Below are 18,072 nucleotides of genomic sequence, written 5' to 3'. Positions count from 1 at the left end.
GGCAAGACAAATAATTTAGAGCCAGGTTGCTGATCAGTGGCCATAGAGCCATTTTCCTGTACCAATACGCCAATGGGTTCCTATGAACAAAGACCTGTGTTGACTCCTCCAGATAGGCCTGCACCATCGACTCAAGGTTCTCCACGGTTGCTCCACTTTGCATACCATCTGTGGCCTTCTCAGCACTGGAAGGAACAAACCCTTGATGAGTTAGCCAATCCGCTTCCGACAATATTATGGCTGGGCCTGGTGCAGGTGAGGATGATGATAGGGTTGCTGCTGGTTTCGTTAACGGCTGTGAGGGAAAGTTACTCCCTTTGCCCACAGATTCAGAAGTGGAACTTGACGCTGGATCACCTGCTGATTCAGTTGGACTTCTGACGGCTCCTTGAATTTTCTGCCGATCTTTTTCGAACCGACTGGCTGACACAGCTATCCAATGTTTGTACTTTGAAACATCTGCCTCATCAAAAGGAATGAATGCTTTGCTGGCTGCTGCCTTTTTGTACCGTGGATCCAGAATAGTGGCACAAATGTAATGTTCTGTATGTATCTTTTGAAGCCTTTCATTAGCAACTAGGCGGCTTAATAAGTTCTCCGCCAACAGATATGCAGCATGCTTTCCACCATCATCTCTCAACGTTGAAGACACTGCGTTCAGTTGGTGCTCTAGCATGCGCAACAATGGGATAGCTTTGCTCAAAGAACAGTCCTCCCTGCTGACTTCACGCGTGAAGATCTCAAAAGGACGAAGCATGTCTGTCAGGCATTTAACTAGCTGCCATTCCTCCAACTCTAGCCTCAGGTCAATAGAACCTACTGTAAAAATATAGTCATTGATTACCATGCACTGCTCAAACAGATGCTCAAGCATGTAAAAGGTTGAGTTCCAACGTGTTGCCACCTCCTGGATGAGTCCTTTGACTGGCACTTTATGTACATGTTAAATGCTCCCCAGCTGCTTCCGGGCCTTAAAAGAATGGCTGAAATGTGTGCAGATTTTTCGGCATGTACACAGTAACTTCTTGACTTGGCTTTCAGTTTTCAAGAAATCTTGAACAACCAGGTTTATACAGTTCGCCTAACATGGCACTCTGAAATGTTCACCGTCCTGCATGGCCTTAACTATATTACTGCCATTATCCGTGGAAACATAACCAACCATGCGATTTCTTGGTTTCAGCCATTCAGAGACCTTACTGTTAAACTCATCCAAAATGTTTTTTGCAGTATGAGTTTTCTCCATGGCAAACATGGCTAATGTTGCATGTTTCCGAGAAGCTTGAAAAACTGTGTCCAGGTCAACAACTGCACTTGACTTGTCTCTAACCCCTGCAAAAGACCCTGCAAAAGAGACCCAGTGTGCAATGATGCACATGTAATCAAGGGCTTGGCAACTGGTTCACATGTCTGTTGTCAAGTGGATAGTGTGAACAGCACTCTTCTGCAAAGCTGCCCCAATCACCCCCAGCACATCTTGATGTAGTGCTGGAACCGCAACTCTGGCAAAATAGGACCGGCTAGGAACCTTCCATTTAGGGCAGACTGTTGCCACTAATTCTAGAAACCCCACCCCTTCCACAAAAGAAAAAGGGAGAAGGTCCAGCGCTAGCATTTTAGCTAGCTTTGCGTTATACAGACGTACCGTTGGGTGGTTGCGTTCAAATGGCGCCTACGACCAAAACATTCCGCTAATGGTGGGCTGGATCATTTTACGTGATGATGATGATGATGACCTCTTCAAACCAGTTAGGCCCATTGATGTAGTTTTTCGCATTGGTGTCTCTACAACACTCTTAGTGTGCCTCATAGATGTTGCAGGGGTAGAGGGCGATATCACTGCAGTGCCGCTGCCAGCAGAACTGGGTGTACCAGAAAAAATGTCTGTTGCTTCTTCACTTCCCCCTGCACGATCAGATTCTCGTCATCATCAGATGCAATATCAAGGGATACATTTGGATTTGTTTTTCTTTTGCCTTCCTCGATCTTCCTCATGTGTGCTTCCCACTGGATAGGGTGGTATTGTTTGAGATGACCTGTCTGGACTCCGGTACCATAGTTGGTACCAAGCTTACCCCGACTAATACTTTACAAATCGAACAAACGACCATGTTTTCCGCCTTTGCGCTAACAGTAAAGAAGTCCCAAACTGGGGACGGGTGATGTCTGCTGGTGGTGGAGGTGCTACTTTGACTTTCAATGCCAGATGAAGTGGAGGATGGGCGTGGCTGAATTAGTTTCTGTTGTTCACTTACAGCACCACTACTTGAGGTCGAGCTGGATGGAGGTCCATGCCGGCCCTTCTTACTAAAAAAGATGGAAGCTGTAGGTCGTGTTGGTGTTGTAGTTAACGGTGGTGGTACCAGTGCCATGCCGCCCATATCCCGCTCAGCAGCCATTTGGGCTAGGGTTAAAATGTCTGTCTGCTGCATGCCTGCTGGGGCTGGAGTGACGACTGTGATGACTGGGTCATCGTCAGACTGATCATCAGCAGAAGACACCACTTCTTGTTCGTCGTCATCAGCCATAAGTCGAAGCTTTGCGGGAGCCTTCCTTTTAGGCTTAGCTACCTTTGTTGACTCATCATGGCGTGCCTTACTCTCAGACTGCATTTGTGGCTTCCAATCAGGATCAAGGTCATCAGAAGGAAGGGGGCTTGAAGAAGAACTTGTAGTAGTAGTAGCCCTCCTTGACCTTTTTCTTGCTGGGGATCTGGAAGACAATGAATCATCATCAGGACGAGTGGCTTCCTCAGGTGATACCTCCTCTTGAATAGCAATTTCCTGATGTGCCCCTACTTCCGGAGGAACAAGCGTTGTAGGCAGTTGTGCCGCTCCATGAACCTCTAGTCGCACCTCTCCAGGCACCTGTCCATGCGCCTCTCCTTGCGGCTCTCCTTGCGGCTGACTTGTGCCTCTACTTGCGCGTCTCCTTGCGGCTGTACTTGCGCCTCTCCTTGCCCATGTACATGCGCTTGTACTACTTGCACCTGTGTTTGTGGCTGTGGTTGTTGAATACTCGTAAGCTGAGTTACACCCGGTGTTGAGTGGATGGTACTTTCTTGTGATGAGCCAAGATCACTGGTCGATGGTGATTCAACAACCAGCAGCACTCATGGTGGTCTTGGACCTAACTTGGCGTGGTGGCACTGAGCCCATTGAAGCGGAGGTGCTGCTTCCAGCTTGGTCCCCGGCAGACACGGCTGCTGCTGCAGGCGTAGTTTTTTTTCCCACAAAAGGTTTCGGAGAGCACACCAGTCTCCTTGGTAGGTGGTGCCACTTGCTTCTTCTGCTCCTTCTTACTGGCAGTGGCACTATCAACTTTTTTGCGCTGAGGCTCTACGGCCAACTTTCTTTGGGGCCATCTTTTTGAGATGTTAGAACAGCAGGCCGCAGTTGCACGAGTTGCAGAGTTGTCTTGTCTGTGGCCACACGTTACGCCACGTGACGTTTTGCTGCACACACCGCTGCAGGACTTCTTCCTGGCACTGGTGGTACTCGTGTGCACCTAAAAGCAATGGAAGCCAGAGGAACATCAGTTATACACCCCAAAAAGTCGAAAAACACTACAAAATCACCACAATCCCATGCCATCCATGTCCTCAATGATGTTTAAATTGAAGACACCCCAGAGAAAGACTAGGCCCATGCACCACTGAGTAGCCCTGGGCATAATGGTTGAAAGCAAGGCAAAGTGGGTGCAGGCCTGATTACACTGCCTGGCTTAAAAATGGCCCCTTGACCCCCACCACATGGCCAGGCCCTGCCTGTACCAGGCCTCAAGATGGCCCCCACCCACATGGCCAGGCCCCAACACCACCCCAAAAAATAAAAAAACACTCAAAAATCACCACAATCCCATGCCATCCATGCCCTCAATGATGTTTAAATTCAAAACACCCCAGAGAAAGACTAGGCCCATGCACCACTGAGTAGCCCTGGGCATAATGGTTGAAAGCAAGGCAAAGTGGGTGCAGGCCTGAGCACACTGCCTGGCTTAAAAATGGCCCCTTGACCCCCACCACATTGCCAGGCCCTGCCTGTACCAGGCCCCAAGATGGCCCCCACCCACATGGCCAGGCCCCAACACCACCCCAGAAAGTCGAAAAACACTCAAAAATCACCACAATCCCATGCCATCCATGCCCTCAATGATGTTTAAATTCAAGACACCCCAGAGAAAGACTAGGCTCATGCACCACTGAGTAGCCCTGGGCATAATGGTTGTAAGCAAGGCAAAGTGGGTGCAGGTCTGAGCACACAGCCTGGCTTACAAATGGCCCCTTGACCCACACCACATGGCCAGGCCCTGCCTGTACCAGGCCTCAAGATGGCTCCCACCCACATGGCCAGGCCCCAACACCACCCCAAAAAGTCGAAAAACACTCAAGAATCACCCCAATCCCATGCCATCCATGCCCTCAATGTTGTTTCAATTCAAGACACCCCAGATAAAGACTAGGCCCATGCACCACTGAGTAGCCCTGGGCATAATCGTTGAAAGCAAGGCAAAGTGGGTGCTGGCCTGAGCACACTGCCTGGCTTAAAAATGGACCCTTGACCCCCCCAACATGGCCAGGCCCTGTCTGTACCAGGCCTCAAAATGGCCCCCACCCAAATGGCCAGGCCCCAACACCATCCCAAAAAGTCGAAAAACACTAAAAAATCACCACAATCCCATGCCATCCATGCCCTCAATGATGTTTAAATTCAAGACACCCCAGAGAAAGACTAGGCCCATGCACCACTGAGTAGCCCTGGGCATAATGGTTGAAAGCAAGGCAAAGTGGGTGCAGGCCTGAGCACACTGCCTGGCTTAAAAATGTCCCCTTGACCCCCGCCACATGGCCAGGCCTTTCCTGTACCAGGCCTCAAAATGGCCCCCACCCACATGGCCAGGCCCCAACACCACCCCAAAAAGTAAAAAAACACTCAAAAATCATCACCACAATCCCATGCCATCCATGCCCTCAATGATGTTTAAATTCAAGACACCCCTGAGAAAGACTAGGCCCATGCACCACTACGTAGCCCTGGGCATAATGGTTGAAAGAAAGGCAAAGTGAGTGCAGGCCTGAGCACACTGCCCGGCTTAAAAATGGCCCCTTGACCCCCACCACATGGCTGTATCAGGCCTCAAGATGGCCCCTACCCACATGGCCAGGCCCCAACACCACCCCAAAAAGTCGAAAAACACTCAAAAATCACCACAATCCCTTGCCATCCATGCCCTCAATGATGTTTAAATTCAAGACACCCCAGAGAAAGACTAGGCCGATGCACCACTGAGTAGCCCTGGGCATAATGGTTGACAGCAAGGCAAAGTGGGTGCAGGCCTGAGCACACTGCCTGGCTTAAAAATGGCCCCTTGACCCCACCACATGGCCAGGCCCTGCCTGTACCAGGCCTCAAAATGGCCCCCACACACATGGCCAGGCCCCAACACCACCCCAAAAAGTCAAAAAAGACTCAAAAATCACCACAATCCCATGCCATCCATGCCCTCGATGATGTTTAAATTCAAGACACCCCACAGAAAGACTAGGCCCATGCACCACTCACTACACCTGGGCCTACTGGCTAGTGAGGCTTTACAGGCACCCCAAAATTTAACCCCTTCCATGCTGATGACGGCCCCCATCCGTCATGCATTACAGTGCTCGTGTGCTGATGACGGCTGGGGGCCGTCATAAAGCCATTGATTCTTTAAAAGCCTAGCACACGAGGAAAATCGGCCCAGCATGGAAGGGGTTAAAAGAAATCAACATATAACAGTGAGCTAAAATTCCATGACATAAATGAGAATTAAGTTAAAAAACAAATCACAGAAACAGTTGCATCATGCACCCATGACTAACCCTGGGCCTACTGGATACTGTGGCTACCCACCACAATATATATTTTGTTAAAGTTGTGAAAAACATTTTAGAACTGTAGTTGCCTCAACTGCAATGCCCCAAACAAACAACACCAACTTACTTGTAAAATCTCAAGTCCAAAAGTGATCCAAACTCCAAAGTCCAAAAAGTCCTCAAATACAAATCCAGCAGCAGTCACAGAAAATAATCCTTCCAGCTCAACAGCCAAATGAAAAGTGACCAGTACATGCACAAAGCACTGGGAGGAGCCTGCTGGACAGGAACAGGAAGTTGGAGACTCTAAGGCACTTCCTTCCTCCCACCCCACCCCAAATAATGGACTCCTGCACCAAAAAAGTGCAGTCAAATGTAAATCTGAGGAGTTATTCTGATCAAAATCATAATTTTCACAAGGTTCATGCTTCCTGCGGTGGATTTCTTGTGCAGAATTGCAATTTTTGCAATTTCGGGAACGCAAGCTGTTCAAATCTCCCGCCGGCTGCGCGCTGTCGTGGGCTTTTATGACCTACATGCGTTATCAAACTCTCGTCGTGCAAGATGGCAAGCCGCGATAACGTAATTGCGTTCAAAAAACTCTCGCGCGATCACGCAGCAAGATGGAAAATGGCGCCGCACACGCAAAACCTGAAGAAAAACAACTCGGTGGACTCAGAATCACGGTAAGACAACGCCGCGTGCGCGATATTGTATTTTTCAAGCGCGACCAAGCAAAATAATTCATAGCTTGTGAATTTGCGGATTATTGGGTAAATTAGCGCGATTCGCGGATCGCGAAATCGTCAAAAATCCGCAAATTCGCTCGCAAAATGGATTTTACGCCCACGCTTACTTTTAAGCTGGGATGAGCACAAATTCATTAAAAGAGAAAAACCGACCATCCCAGTATTTTATATGCTCCCAAGATCCATAAAAACCCCACTAGTCCACCAGGGAGACCAATTATCTCTTCCTGCAATAGTTTATTTGAAAATGCTTCACGTTACATAGATTACTTTCTGAACCCCATAGCAAGGTCACTTCCCTCATACATCAAATATTCATCCGATTTTTTAAAATGTATTTTTGACATCCGATGGAATAATGAGACAATGGTTTTATTGACATTAGACATTAGACATCTCTACATTGTACACTAGTATTAGACATGTAGATGGTCTGAGAGCAAGTGAACATTACCTTAATAGAAGACCCACCCGCTTTCCTTCCCAAAACAGAATGATATTGGAACTAATGGAATGGTGCCTCACAAAAATATATTTTTATTTGGCAATGAATACTTCCTATAGGAAAGGGGGACCGCGATGGGCACCTGTTTCGCCCCGAGTTACGCCAATTTACATCTCGACTGGTGGGAGGAACGGGTGCTCGGGTGCGGTCCCCTGGACCATTGGACTGAACATGTTCTATTGTGGGTTAGATTTATCGATGACGTCTTCGTGCTGTGGCAGGGCATGGAGGCGGAAATCGATTTATTTATTAGTGACCTCAATCAAAATACCATTAATTTGGAATTTGAGGGTCAGTATAGTAAAACCTCAATAGACTTTTTGGATGTCAGGATAAGTCCAAGCAATGATAAGCTGGAAACAACAGTTTTCCGTAAAAGCACTGCGGGTAATTCCGTTCTCCATGCGGACAGCACTCATCCTGCCGCATTAATTAGAAGCATCCCCTTTGGGGAGTACTACAGAGCAAGGAAAACATGTAGCAGTGAGAAAGAATTTGACAAAATTGAAAAAGAGAAGACCCATAGGTTCATTGAAAGAGGGTACAAACCAGGTATTCTAAAAGGAGCTGCTAGCAAAGCCAGGAATTTAAAGCGACAAAAGATCTTGTTTGAACCATCAAGAACTAAAAAACAACAGAAACTAAATAAAATCCAAGAGAATAAGATCAACTCTAGATTTATAACTACGTACAATGTAAGACATAAAGAGATAAGATCTATTTAAAAAAAACACTGGTATCTTATAAAGAATGATCCGGTGCTAGGTTCCAGAGTTCAAAAGAATCCTGAAATCACCTATAGGAAATCTAAATCACTTAAAGATTTAATTGTTAAAAGTGAATTCATAGAGAGAAAGAAAAGTTCATCTGACTGGCTAAAACAGAAACATGGTTTTAAGAGATGCATGAAGTGCAAGGCATGCACTCATGGTATGAATCGAACTATCCTCACAAATTTTTTAATAAAACCATCACCATTAGGAGCCCCATAACGTGCAAAAGCAGTTTTGTTGTTTATTTGTTACAATGTTCATGCACAAAGATTTCTATAGGTAGCACGACTCTACCTGTTCATCAAAGAATTCTGCAACACAGGCGAGCAATTGTCAATCAGGATAGAACATATCCCGTCGCAAGACATTTCGAGTCCCATCACCAGAGTAACCCCGAGAGTCTGCAATATACTTGTATAGCAGAAGTCCCCAAGAAAAAGAGAGGGGGGAACAGGGAAAGAGAACTTCGAAGGTTAGAAACGTATTTTATTCTGGAGTTTAACTGTATGGAACCATTAGGGCTCAATATCGACGAGGATTTATATACAAGTCTGCCTTGAAACAATTAGAAGAGAATAATAATGAAATCTGAAATGAATATTTGCACTAGTAACCATAAACTGTTTTTGTTTTTAACCAGATACGTATATTTTTTTACGCTTGAATGGAGGTGATGAATTGAGTTGATATATGCATTTTATGGACCAGCATTTCATATATATTCTTGCAATTTAGAGATTGTTATGTATTTTGCACTTTATGATGGAAGAGCAAAAAAATTTTTTAGTACTGAAGAGAATCGAATAAGTATATTTGTACAGAGGGGTACGTTTACTATAAGAGAGTTGATTATAGTTTACTAAAGCACTTGCACTTAATTTTTTGAGTACTGTAGTAAAAAGGTTTACATTGAGAAAATGATCAAAGTTTACATAAGCACTAGCACTTTATTATGTATTTAGGTCGATATAAGTATAAGCTGCTTCTCTGCATATTTTGAATTTTCCATTTCTTTTATGGAGAGTTTTTAATGCGTAAAAGTTTATTATTCCCCCCGTACTGAATTTTTGCACTTTATATGCAAATTAGGAAATATTGCACTAGCACTTTTTTTCTTTTTAAGAAATTGTAAAGTTGTTTTGTGTGAGAATATATGAAAATACAAGAAATGGCACTTGCCAATTCAATTGTGACGAAAAAGAACTAGTTCAAAATCTAGTAAACGGACATCAACACTCTCACCAGGTACGATTTGTACAGGGGAATTTAATTACATGAATCCTGTTGAAATACATAGTTGAAATATAGATATTTTGACTATAAAAAGATAAATATATTTTTTTGTTATAATTGTACATGAAGTATATTTAAAATGATGTCTGATGTTTGGTAAAATTCTGGCGAAGTAACACGTTATAATATGGCTGCCATGTTATAGAGAATTGTGGTGTTCTTTAATGCTGAGTCCATTGTTTGTTTTCACTACCTCCATGAAGTGTATTTTAATCCAGCCAAAATGGTGGTGAAATATCGTGAACAAGGGAGCTAGACTCCCGAAACGCGTAGATGTACCTCGTCATAAGAATAGAAAGGAGTTTTGTAATCTACCCTGGAGTGCCGGATGATTTATTATTTTTGAAATAAGTCTCATATCGAAAAAAAAAATATATATATATATATATATATATATATATATATATATATATATATATATATATATATATATATATATATGAACGTAATTTCGTCAAGCTGAAGCAGCCGCCCCAGTACACAGCTATACAATGACGAAGGAACAGACCCAGATTCAGTGCTCAATTGAAGTCTTTATTCTCCAGCAAGCCTGCCGCCGCCATTACGCGTTTCGCCTCTTGCGAAGCTTGGTCACATGGCAAGTTGCTGAGAGCAAGTGCCGAGATTTAAAGTGCCAGTGCGCGCGTTATTTTTCCACCAGAAGTAACAAACATGGAAAAAATACTTTGTTTCACATGCTTACATTGTACATTTCATCTGTGCATACATACAAGTTATAAAACATGTAAATAAATAAACATTTAAATATTTTAAATACTTTAAAACTGCACAACCTGATCTAATATTTGACCAATGTACTTCTACGAGAGCATTTCATTGACCTAAAGCGGGGGCACAATTGAATCCCCTGCTTAATTCATATTGGTCAGGTTATATAATTCACTCTCTCATCTAGTATGCCCAGATTCAAACACACAGAATAAAGCCCAAGTGGGCAGCATCAAATATTGTTTGTGAAAAAATAAAGCTCAAGTGAGCATGTACTTCATTGGAAAATTCATAACTACGCTGTTTGGTGTAGGTTTCATACACGGCACAGAACAACGAGTGCATAATTGTATAATTTTTTCTTTTTTACTTTTCCTCTTTTTTTGTGCAAGTGATAAATTAAAAAAATCCACATCCTATATGTTTTTGTTTCAACACAAAAATTCCATGGATAGCCATCCAAGGTTGCCCTCTCTAGATGTTATTGCTCTCATAAATACATGAAACGAGAAAAGGCAGAATGTATTAATGAACATGATGTTCCATTAATATAAGTACTTGTAGTCAGAGCATTTGGCACAAACGACAACAATCAATATACCTATGTGTTTGTATATTTCATATCAACGAAAATCCCTTCTTAAAAGTAATATCTACCACAGTCTTGATATCCTACTAATAGTATATTTACAACTGAATTAGCCATATGCTATTCTTAGAACACGTTGTCAAAACAGTCCTAACATCTGGTTGTTAAAAAAAAGCACATGCTCAAAAAAGATTATATGTCTAAAATAATGCAAATTATTTACAGACATGTATACAAATCTTCAGTTGCATTAAGCCCATGTGGTTGCTTACTGTTCATTTCCAGAATATATCTGGTTTCGAGTAAACGAAGCCTCGCATCTCGATTGCCACCTCTCTTCATGGGCCAAACTGTGTCTACTGCAAAATATGTGAGATGAGCTGGATTGGAATTATGGTCTGACTCGAAATGCCTCGCCACAGGATAGGCCTGATCTTTGTTTTTGATGGCTCTAATGTGCTGGAGCACACGTTGGTGCACCGGCAGGCGGGTACTACCCACATACCGGAGCCCACAGCTGCACTCCAGCACATAGACCGCATAATCTGTTTTACAGTTCAAACGCTTGGAAATCTCTTTTGGGGTCTCTGAGAATGGGACAGCATAATTGGTCTTATTAATTCCATGCTTGCACGCTTTGCACTGCGAGCATTTTTTGAAACCCCTCCCCAGGGCCTTCCAGGTATTTGACACCTGTGGTTCCAAGCTGTTTTTGACTAAAGATCTGGCCATAGATACAGACCTCCTGAAAGTGACGAGTGGACTGTTGACAACCTTGCTGCCAATAATTGGATCCCCCAATATCAGGTTCCAATTACGATTGAAAATTCTTCTAATGGCAGAATGCTGACGGCTGTATGTAATGATCATGCGGGGCCTAATTAGCTCGCCACTCTGGGGTACCTCTTTAAATATATATATATATAGGGATTACATAGTCCATAGTCTTATTTAGTTCTGGCAAGGTAGTTTCAATCTTGTTAAATTGTTGTTTTATAACCTTCATTAAAATGACATTTTAGCATTTTGTTTGCTATCAGGATTTAATTCAGAGATCAGCCAATCTTTAGTAGTGCAGATTTGTATGATGTGTTTATTTATAAGTTTCTTTTTTATTAATTGTCCTGTGTTTTATGATTGTGGAGAACGTTTATGGCTTTTTCGCCAAATAATGATATTGAAAAAATGCATTCTTATATATACCATTGTAAAACAACTATCTGCTCAAGAATTGCTGGTAGAGGCCCTATCAGACTATGCTATAGTCTCTTCATTTTAGGCTGGTCATTGATAAGTGGCACAAAAACACCCATGTACAATCCCTTTCTGTTTTGCTCCACAAATTCCTCCCGATAAGCCATGTAGGATGTTACCTCTGTAAAGTTAGGAAAGAACATATCCAATAATCTCGTAATAGGCTCAACGTTAGGGTTGTGGTTAAAAACCATTGCACCCATTTTTTTTCTATTTTCCCTCAATTCTAAATGAGGTCATTAAGAGATTCAATTCTTTGTAATCCGTTCTTCTGGCAATTTCTGTATTATGTAAGGTCATGCTTTTTGAAAGCCGAGTGAAAGATATTGCTGTTCAGGCATATTAAATAAAAGGCAAATGTTTACTCGAAGTGATTTCTGGTGTATGTGTTAACAGGAATTGATTTCCTGATATGTAATTACTGAAGTTGATTTGGATGGAGATAAGACTGTTCTGGCAAGGTAAAGTTTGCATTTAAATGTAGTTACCTAAGAAACCATAAAGCAGTGCTTGATTTGTAAAACAAATGTGCCAGGGCCCTAGGCAGGAGGACACCACAGTTTTCACCACCCATTGACTTTGTCATTATTGCCAGCAACAGTAACAACACAACTATTTACCATCACACCCTATAAGTATGACAATTCAGACTATTCCAGGCCCCCAAAGCTATAAGTAAAGCTTGGGCGTAAGGTATCAGATGTTTTGAATGCATATTGAATTAACAAACAACTTTTGTTCTGCTTATCACTAACTTACCCAAACTGCACCACCATGTGGCAGCTGTCATAAGTGCCGGTGTTGGCATTTAAGTGAGGTGCCGAGCACCGGAAACCACCGACTCAACTTAAGCACTGCCGTAAGGACACATGCACAATGTAATGTGAAACAACCGAAATAGATATGTCTTAGTACAGATACAGAATAATTCTGTCAGTGCTTTCACACTTTTGAAATAACCCACCTGTTTTATTGGCAATGCTTCCTTCTGAACATGGGACACACTCAAAACAACATCTGGGCCTCCCACCTTTCACAGATTTTCTATATCCAGTTAAACATAACTCACTGCAAATTGACACTGGTACCTGAGAGTTATGGAAAAAGTGAAACATTCAAATATTTAAAATCTCTGAAAATGATTGCCCAATTGAGTAGTTCAGTCATCAATTAAGCAAAGACAAGTAGCCATACAGGAATATAAAAAAAATCTTCCAATTTAGCTACAATAAACGGTCAATGCATCAAGTAAAAACGCAAGCAGATACTGATTTCACTATCTTTGCCATAAAAAATGGGAGACCAAGCCCCATCATTACCTATACATTTCCATACTCACATCCACTCAAGAAAACAATCATTACAGCCAAGATAATTTGACACAAATTGCTGAAATTCAGCACAATACAATGCCAAGGAAGGTGTAAGGCACTCGCAAACTGAAAACTGTTTTATAGCATTTTAAACTGCTTTTAATCTCTTGACAGCACCTAATCTACATGTACTTTTGACTTGCTGTGCTTGTACTCTATCCTAACTTCATCTTGTTTTTTAATTCTCGCCACACCTCTCACCTCGATTTCCTTGCTCCCACTTGGATCCCCCCGGCAGGCAGGCACCTTCCGCCCGCACCCCGGTCCACCACAGGTTGATCCTATCATCTGGTCCAGGGCTCAGCTATTAAATATGCGGGTCGGGGACTGCGAACACTCATTCAAACCTGACCACTCAGGGCTCTTTCACCCACCCAAATGTAATAGGTGTCAATTTTCTTTTATTACTGATTTCATGCAGCTAATCCCGGCTACTCCTACTATCTCCACCCCCTCCAACCTGACCATGACTCAGTTCCCCCCAATAAGGCCTGCCTGTTCAACTGTAGATCCCTCCCTCGCCACGCAGATTACATCTGGTTCTCATTAAAAGCCATCTCTTGGGACTTATTGTTCTTGACTGAAACATGGATCAAGGACAGCTCTAACCCCAATCTCACCCTAGCCATTCCAGCGGGCTACCGGATCCAGAGGGTTAATAAGGCTGACACTAAATCTGGGGGAAGAGTGATGGTGGTATTTCGCACTAGTTGGGAAATATATTACAGGAAATTAATTAATCTGGGGCCCTTAGAAGCCACGTACTTCTGCATTATTGAATCACATCTGGAATGCCTCTCTGTGCTCCAGCACCTTCCCCGCTGTGTGGAAACAGGCTCTCCTGGTGCAGATTCTTAAACAACCTGATGCCGACCCTACTGTTTTTTAAAACTACAGACCTATTTTCCTCTCATCGGCGCCAGCAAAAGTTCTTGAAAAAATAGTTCTAACCACTTGGAGTACCGTAATCATTTCCATGACTTTCAGTCCGGCTTAAGGTCTGGCTACAGTACGGAGACTGCCCTTTTCAAAGTCTCTGAGAGTATCCGTGAGCGCGTTTATTCAGGCAAAGTAGCCATGTTAGTGCTGCTTGACCTGTCCGCTGCGTTTTGACACGGTTTCCCATCCTATCCTTTTGGATAGATTAAACAACATGGGTATTCAGGGCACGCCCCTGTCATGGATCTGGTCCTACCTGGGAAACCATACTTAGCAAGTTCTTCTCAATCCTTTCATCTTAGATGAGAAACCCCTGCTCTGTGGGGTCCCCCAAGGCTCTGCCTTGAGTCCTCTCCTTTTTACCGTCTTTCTATCACCCCTGGCGGCGTTGGTCGAATCTTTGGTGGTAAGGGTGATTTCTTACGCTGACGACACCCAACTGGTATTTTCTTTTGAAGAACATTCCTAAGCCATATTCCCTAACTTTAGACACTGGCTGAGAAACATCTAAAGCTTAATTTGGATAAAACTGAAGTTCTCTTCTTCAATCAAAAAGTCCCACCCCCAACGCTGTGGTGGCCAACTGAGATGAATCCCCCCAAGCCCGTTGACTCGACAAGGAACCTCAGCTTCCAGTTTAAAAATGAACTGTCCTGCAAAACACAAATCAGACACGTGTCCTCCTCCTGTTTTGGGAAGCTCAGCATGCTTCATAAATTCCTTCACTTCTTTCCTCTGAAGTCCTGTTGGACCGTAATCCATGCTTTAATCCCATCCCATCGGAACTATGCCAATAGTCTTTACCTTGGGGTGCCTGCCTATCTGATCAGGTGTCTACAAATTATACAAAATGCTGCAGCCACCTGAGGAAGCTCCACTGGTTACCGGTAATTTTACGTGTTGAATTCAAGGCGCTCATTAGACTTAAACACTATCAACAAAATCGGACCCTCAGATCCAACCATCTTCGTCTCCTTGCTACCACCCATTTTCGTAGGACCAGAATGAGTGACAGAGCCTTTGCGGTCATTACCTCCAGAATCTGGAACGCCCTCCACCTCTCTCTTCTGAGTCAGAACCCATCTTTCGACGTGCCTTAAAGACCTGGATGTTTACCAACCCCTAGTTCCCCACTCTGCACCTTTCATCTGCCGTCTGAATTAGCATTAAAAACCCCATAATGCAATTTGCTTTGATAAGCAGACACATTATACAGATTTATAGCTCAAAAGTGAGCTTTTATGGGAACAAAGTAAAAACATAAAAACGAACATTGCCAGTGAATGGGTTTTTTCATGCTAAATGTTTTTGTATTTTGTCTTTATAGAAACACCTAAATGTATTAACTATGTGTTTATTTTTAACATTTAGATTAACACTGGCTAAACTAGTCCTGCATTTTAAAAAGCCTAACATTTGGAGGCCATCTTGCTTAATGTCACATGTGTATTTCATTTCCAGGAGAAGCTGAAGTTCCAAGGAACAAACGTAACATGTCTGTTGTTTTCTACCTCATCTGAAATGTTTTCTTTTATGTGATATTCTAATTCATTGAGACAGTACACCTGTGAAGTGTAGGCTGGTCCAGTCTATCTCTTTATGTTGCTGTAAATTGTAAGCTTGAAGGCAGCTTAGAGAAGCTGTATTGAGAAGGATCCTGAGAAACTAATGAGCATTAAAGTGTATTTTTATACTTTAACTTGATTGGAGCGATTTATGGAACTATGTATAGGTGTAGCAAATGCTAGAATTTATTGATTTAACCTAGTGCAATGTAGGGGAGAGTTCAGATTTTTCAGAAGGCTTACAGAATATCTTACTGATCAGAGTAGGAGATTTAGAGAACTCTCTTTATTGGAGAACTTGTTTATTTAATTTTCCTATGAGGCAAATATATAATAGTTTGCCCTCATATCATTTTGAGTGATTTGAACTTTATATTGACTAATGCTTTCATGAATTGTTTGGACACTAATCGGCCAATATTGCATCTGTATAAAATGTTTACCTTTAAAAAACATGTATGATTTGAAAACATAACTTTCACAGTATGCCATCGCAGCCTAACACTTTCAGGAGCTATTCCATTTTCTTCAAAATTTGCTATTGTATACCCTCTATTTGGTGAGTATTACCTCCAACGTGCCACTGCTAGCTATGTAGCTTGTTTGGAATGCATACCCCTTTTATGCCAATAAATACATTAAATATGCCAATATCCAAATGTTGCCGTTCTGCCACCCATATATCTATCATTGGTTCTCCATATGTCCAAAAATTCCTATAGTGTGTGAGAGGTAGCATATTTTCATGAGTGCCTTCCTCCCCACTAAATATGCCATGATTGAGCTCCCTTGGACCAAAAATTATCTCTAATATACAAGTACCATCATTTTCCTATGAGTGCTCTCATATTCCAAGAATTACCTTCAATGAGCCAAAACCTGCCTTTTTCCACCAGTTCATTGCTTTACAAAAGATACATCCAATACGCCAGTGACAGTAGGTGACCATTGGTATTTCCAAAAGTCGCAAATTACCTCAAGCATGCCATGGCAGGTGGCTAGCTCATAAGCACACACACACACACTTATTCACTCTCTCCTCACTCACTCTAAACCATTCATAATTCTCCTTACTCTTACTGTCTCATTCTAACTCATACGTATTCCCACTCATTCAACCACATATACTGATACACACTCTACCTTCTAACTCACTTTTAGTGTCTCACATAATTTCATTAATCAATTCTCACTCACTCATGCACACTAACACTCACAAACACACACACATACATACTCCCTCTTTCTCACTCCCCCTCACTCACATTCTGACTCATACTACCATAATCCCACTTCCTTACTCACTCCCTCTCACTCACTTCCTGTTCTTTCTGATCTCACTTACTCTTTCTTACTCATACTCGCTTTCACTCATTCTCTTACTTACTCCTAGCTAAACATACACTCTCACTCTAAAACACACACAAACACGTTGCACACACTCACTGACCAATACACTTTCTCTCTCTCTCGCATACACACACACATGCACTCATCGTCTCTCACACTCTTTTTTATTTAAATCACTAATTCTCTCTCACAGACACGTAAACCTACTCATGCTGTTTCTTTCACACTCCATCCCTCTCTTACTCTCTCTCACCTACTCATTTTAACTCACTCATCTTCCCCCATACTACCTCACTCACTCTCATTGCCACACTGTACCACTCACTCCCTCTCACTAATTCATTGTCACTCTTGCTCACTCTTGCATGTTCTCAGCTACACACACTCAGATTGTCACTCCCAAATACACGCACAGATACACTCACTTGCACTCTCTCAACAATTCTCACTCACACATTTACTATCACACATTCACTCTCATACACACTCATTTATAAACAAATAGAGCAACAACTTTGAAATTATTATTTTTCTTTCTTTGAATCCTCTGCTGGAGACTCCTCCTTTGAAACAGCAGTAGAACTCTGGGGTTGGATATAGTAAGCAGCATGTTAAACATGTAGCAGCAGAGATACAAAAATACCTATCCCAAGCCCTTGCGCAGTTTCTTACATTGCAATAATCTAAGCCCTATAAGAAACGTGGACAGAGTTTGGGATTCCGACCTTGTTATTCAATTTTGTTTTTGATTAGGTAGAGAGATGACCTGAAGTGTAAGCTGAAAGCCCAACTTTTGCAGATACATTGTGCTGCCTGTGGCATGCAAAGCGGATCATGACTCAGCCAGCTCAGCCACCTCCTCCTTTTATCATCAGATATTTGCTGACGCTCAGAGGGCTAACTTGTGTATTGGCCTTGTTCATGAAAAAATAAAAATCCTGTTTTCATGAGACCTACTAAACTAAATAAAGAGCAGTGACTGCAGAGGAAAGGGGCAGTATGTGGTGGCTCACAGGTGGCAGGGTAGTGCCTTGATGCCCCTCTTGGGAAGTCACCGCTGTTACTGCTCTTACACATTGAAAAAATATATTATTTTATCTAT

General features: G+C 42.6%; 1 protein-coding gene across 1 annotated transcript in view; it reads right to left on the bottom strand.

Moving 5' to 3' along the window:
• Positions 1 to 18,072, bottom strand: part of LOC147703537 (vomeronasal type-2 receptor 26-like) — a 64,398-nt gene that overhangs the window by 32,951 nt on the left and 13,375 nt on the right. Inside the window, exon 2 of the mRNA XM_086929505.1 lies at positions 12,708 to 12,831. Within this exon, the coding sequence (XP_086785631.1) occupies positions 12,708 to 12,831 (124 nt within the window). The remainder of the gene's footprint in view (positions 1 to 12,707; positions 12,832 to 18,072) is intronic.

Source organism: Lissotriton vulgaris, chromosome 7 (assembly GCF_964263255.1).
Source record: "Lissotriton vulgaris chromosome 7, aLisVul1.2, whole genome shotgun sequence".
NCBI lineage: Eukaryota > Metazoa > Chordata > Amphibia > Caudata > Salamandridae > Lissotriton > Lissotriton vulgaris.
Note: the sequence above shows the minus strand (reverse complement) of the source record. Positions and strands in the feature narration are given on the sequence as shown.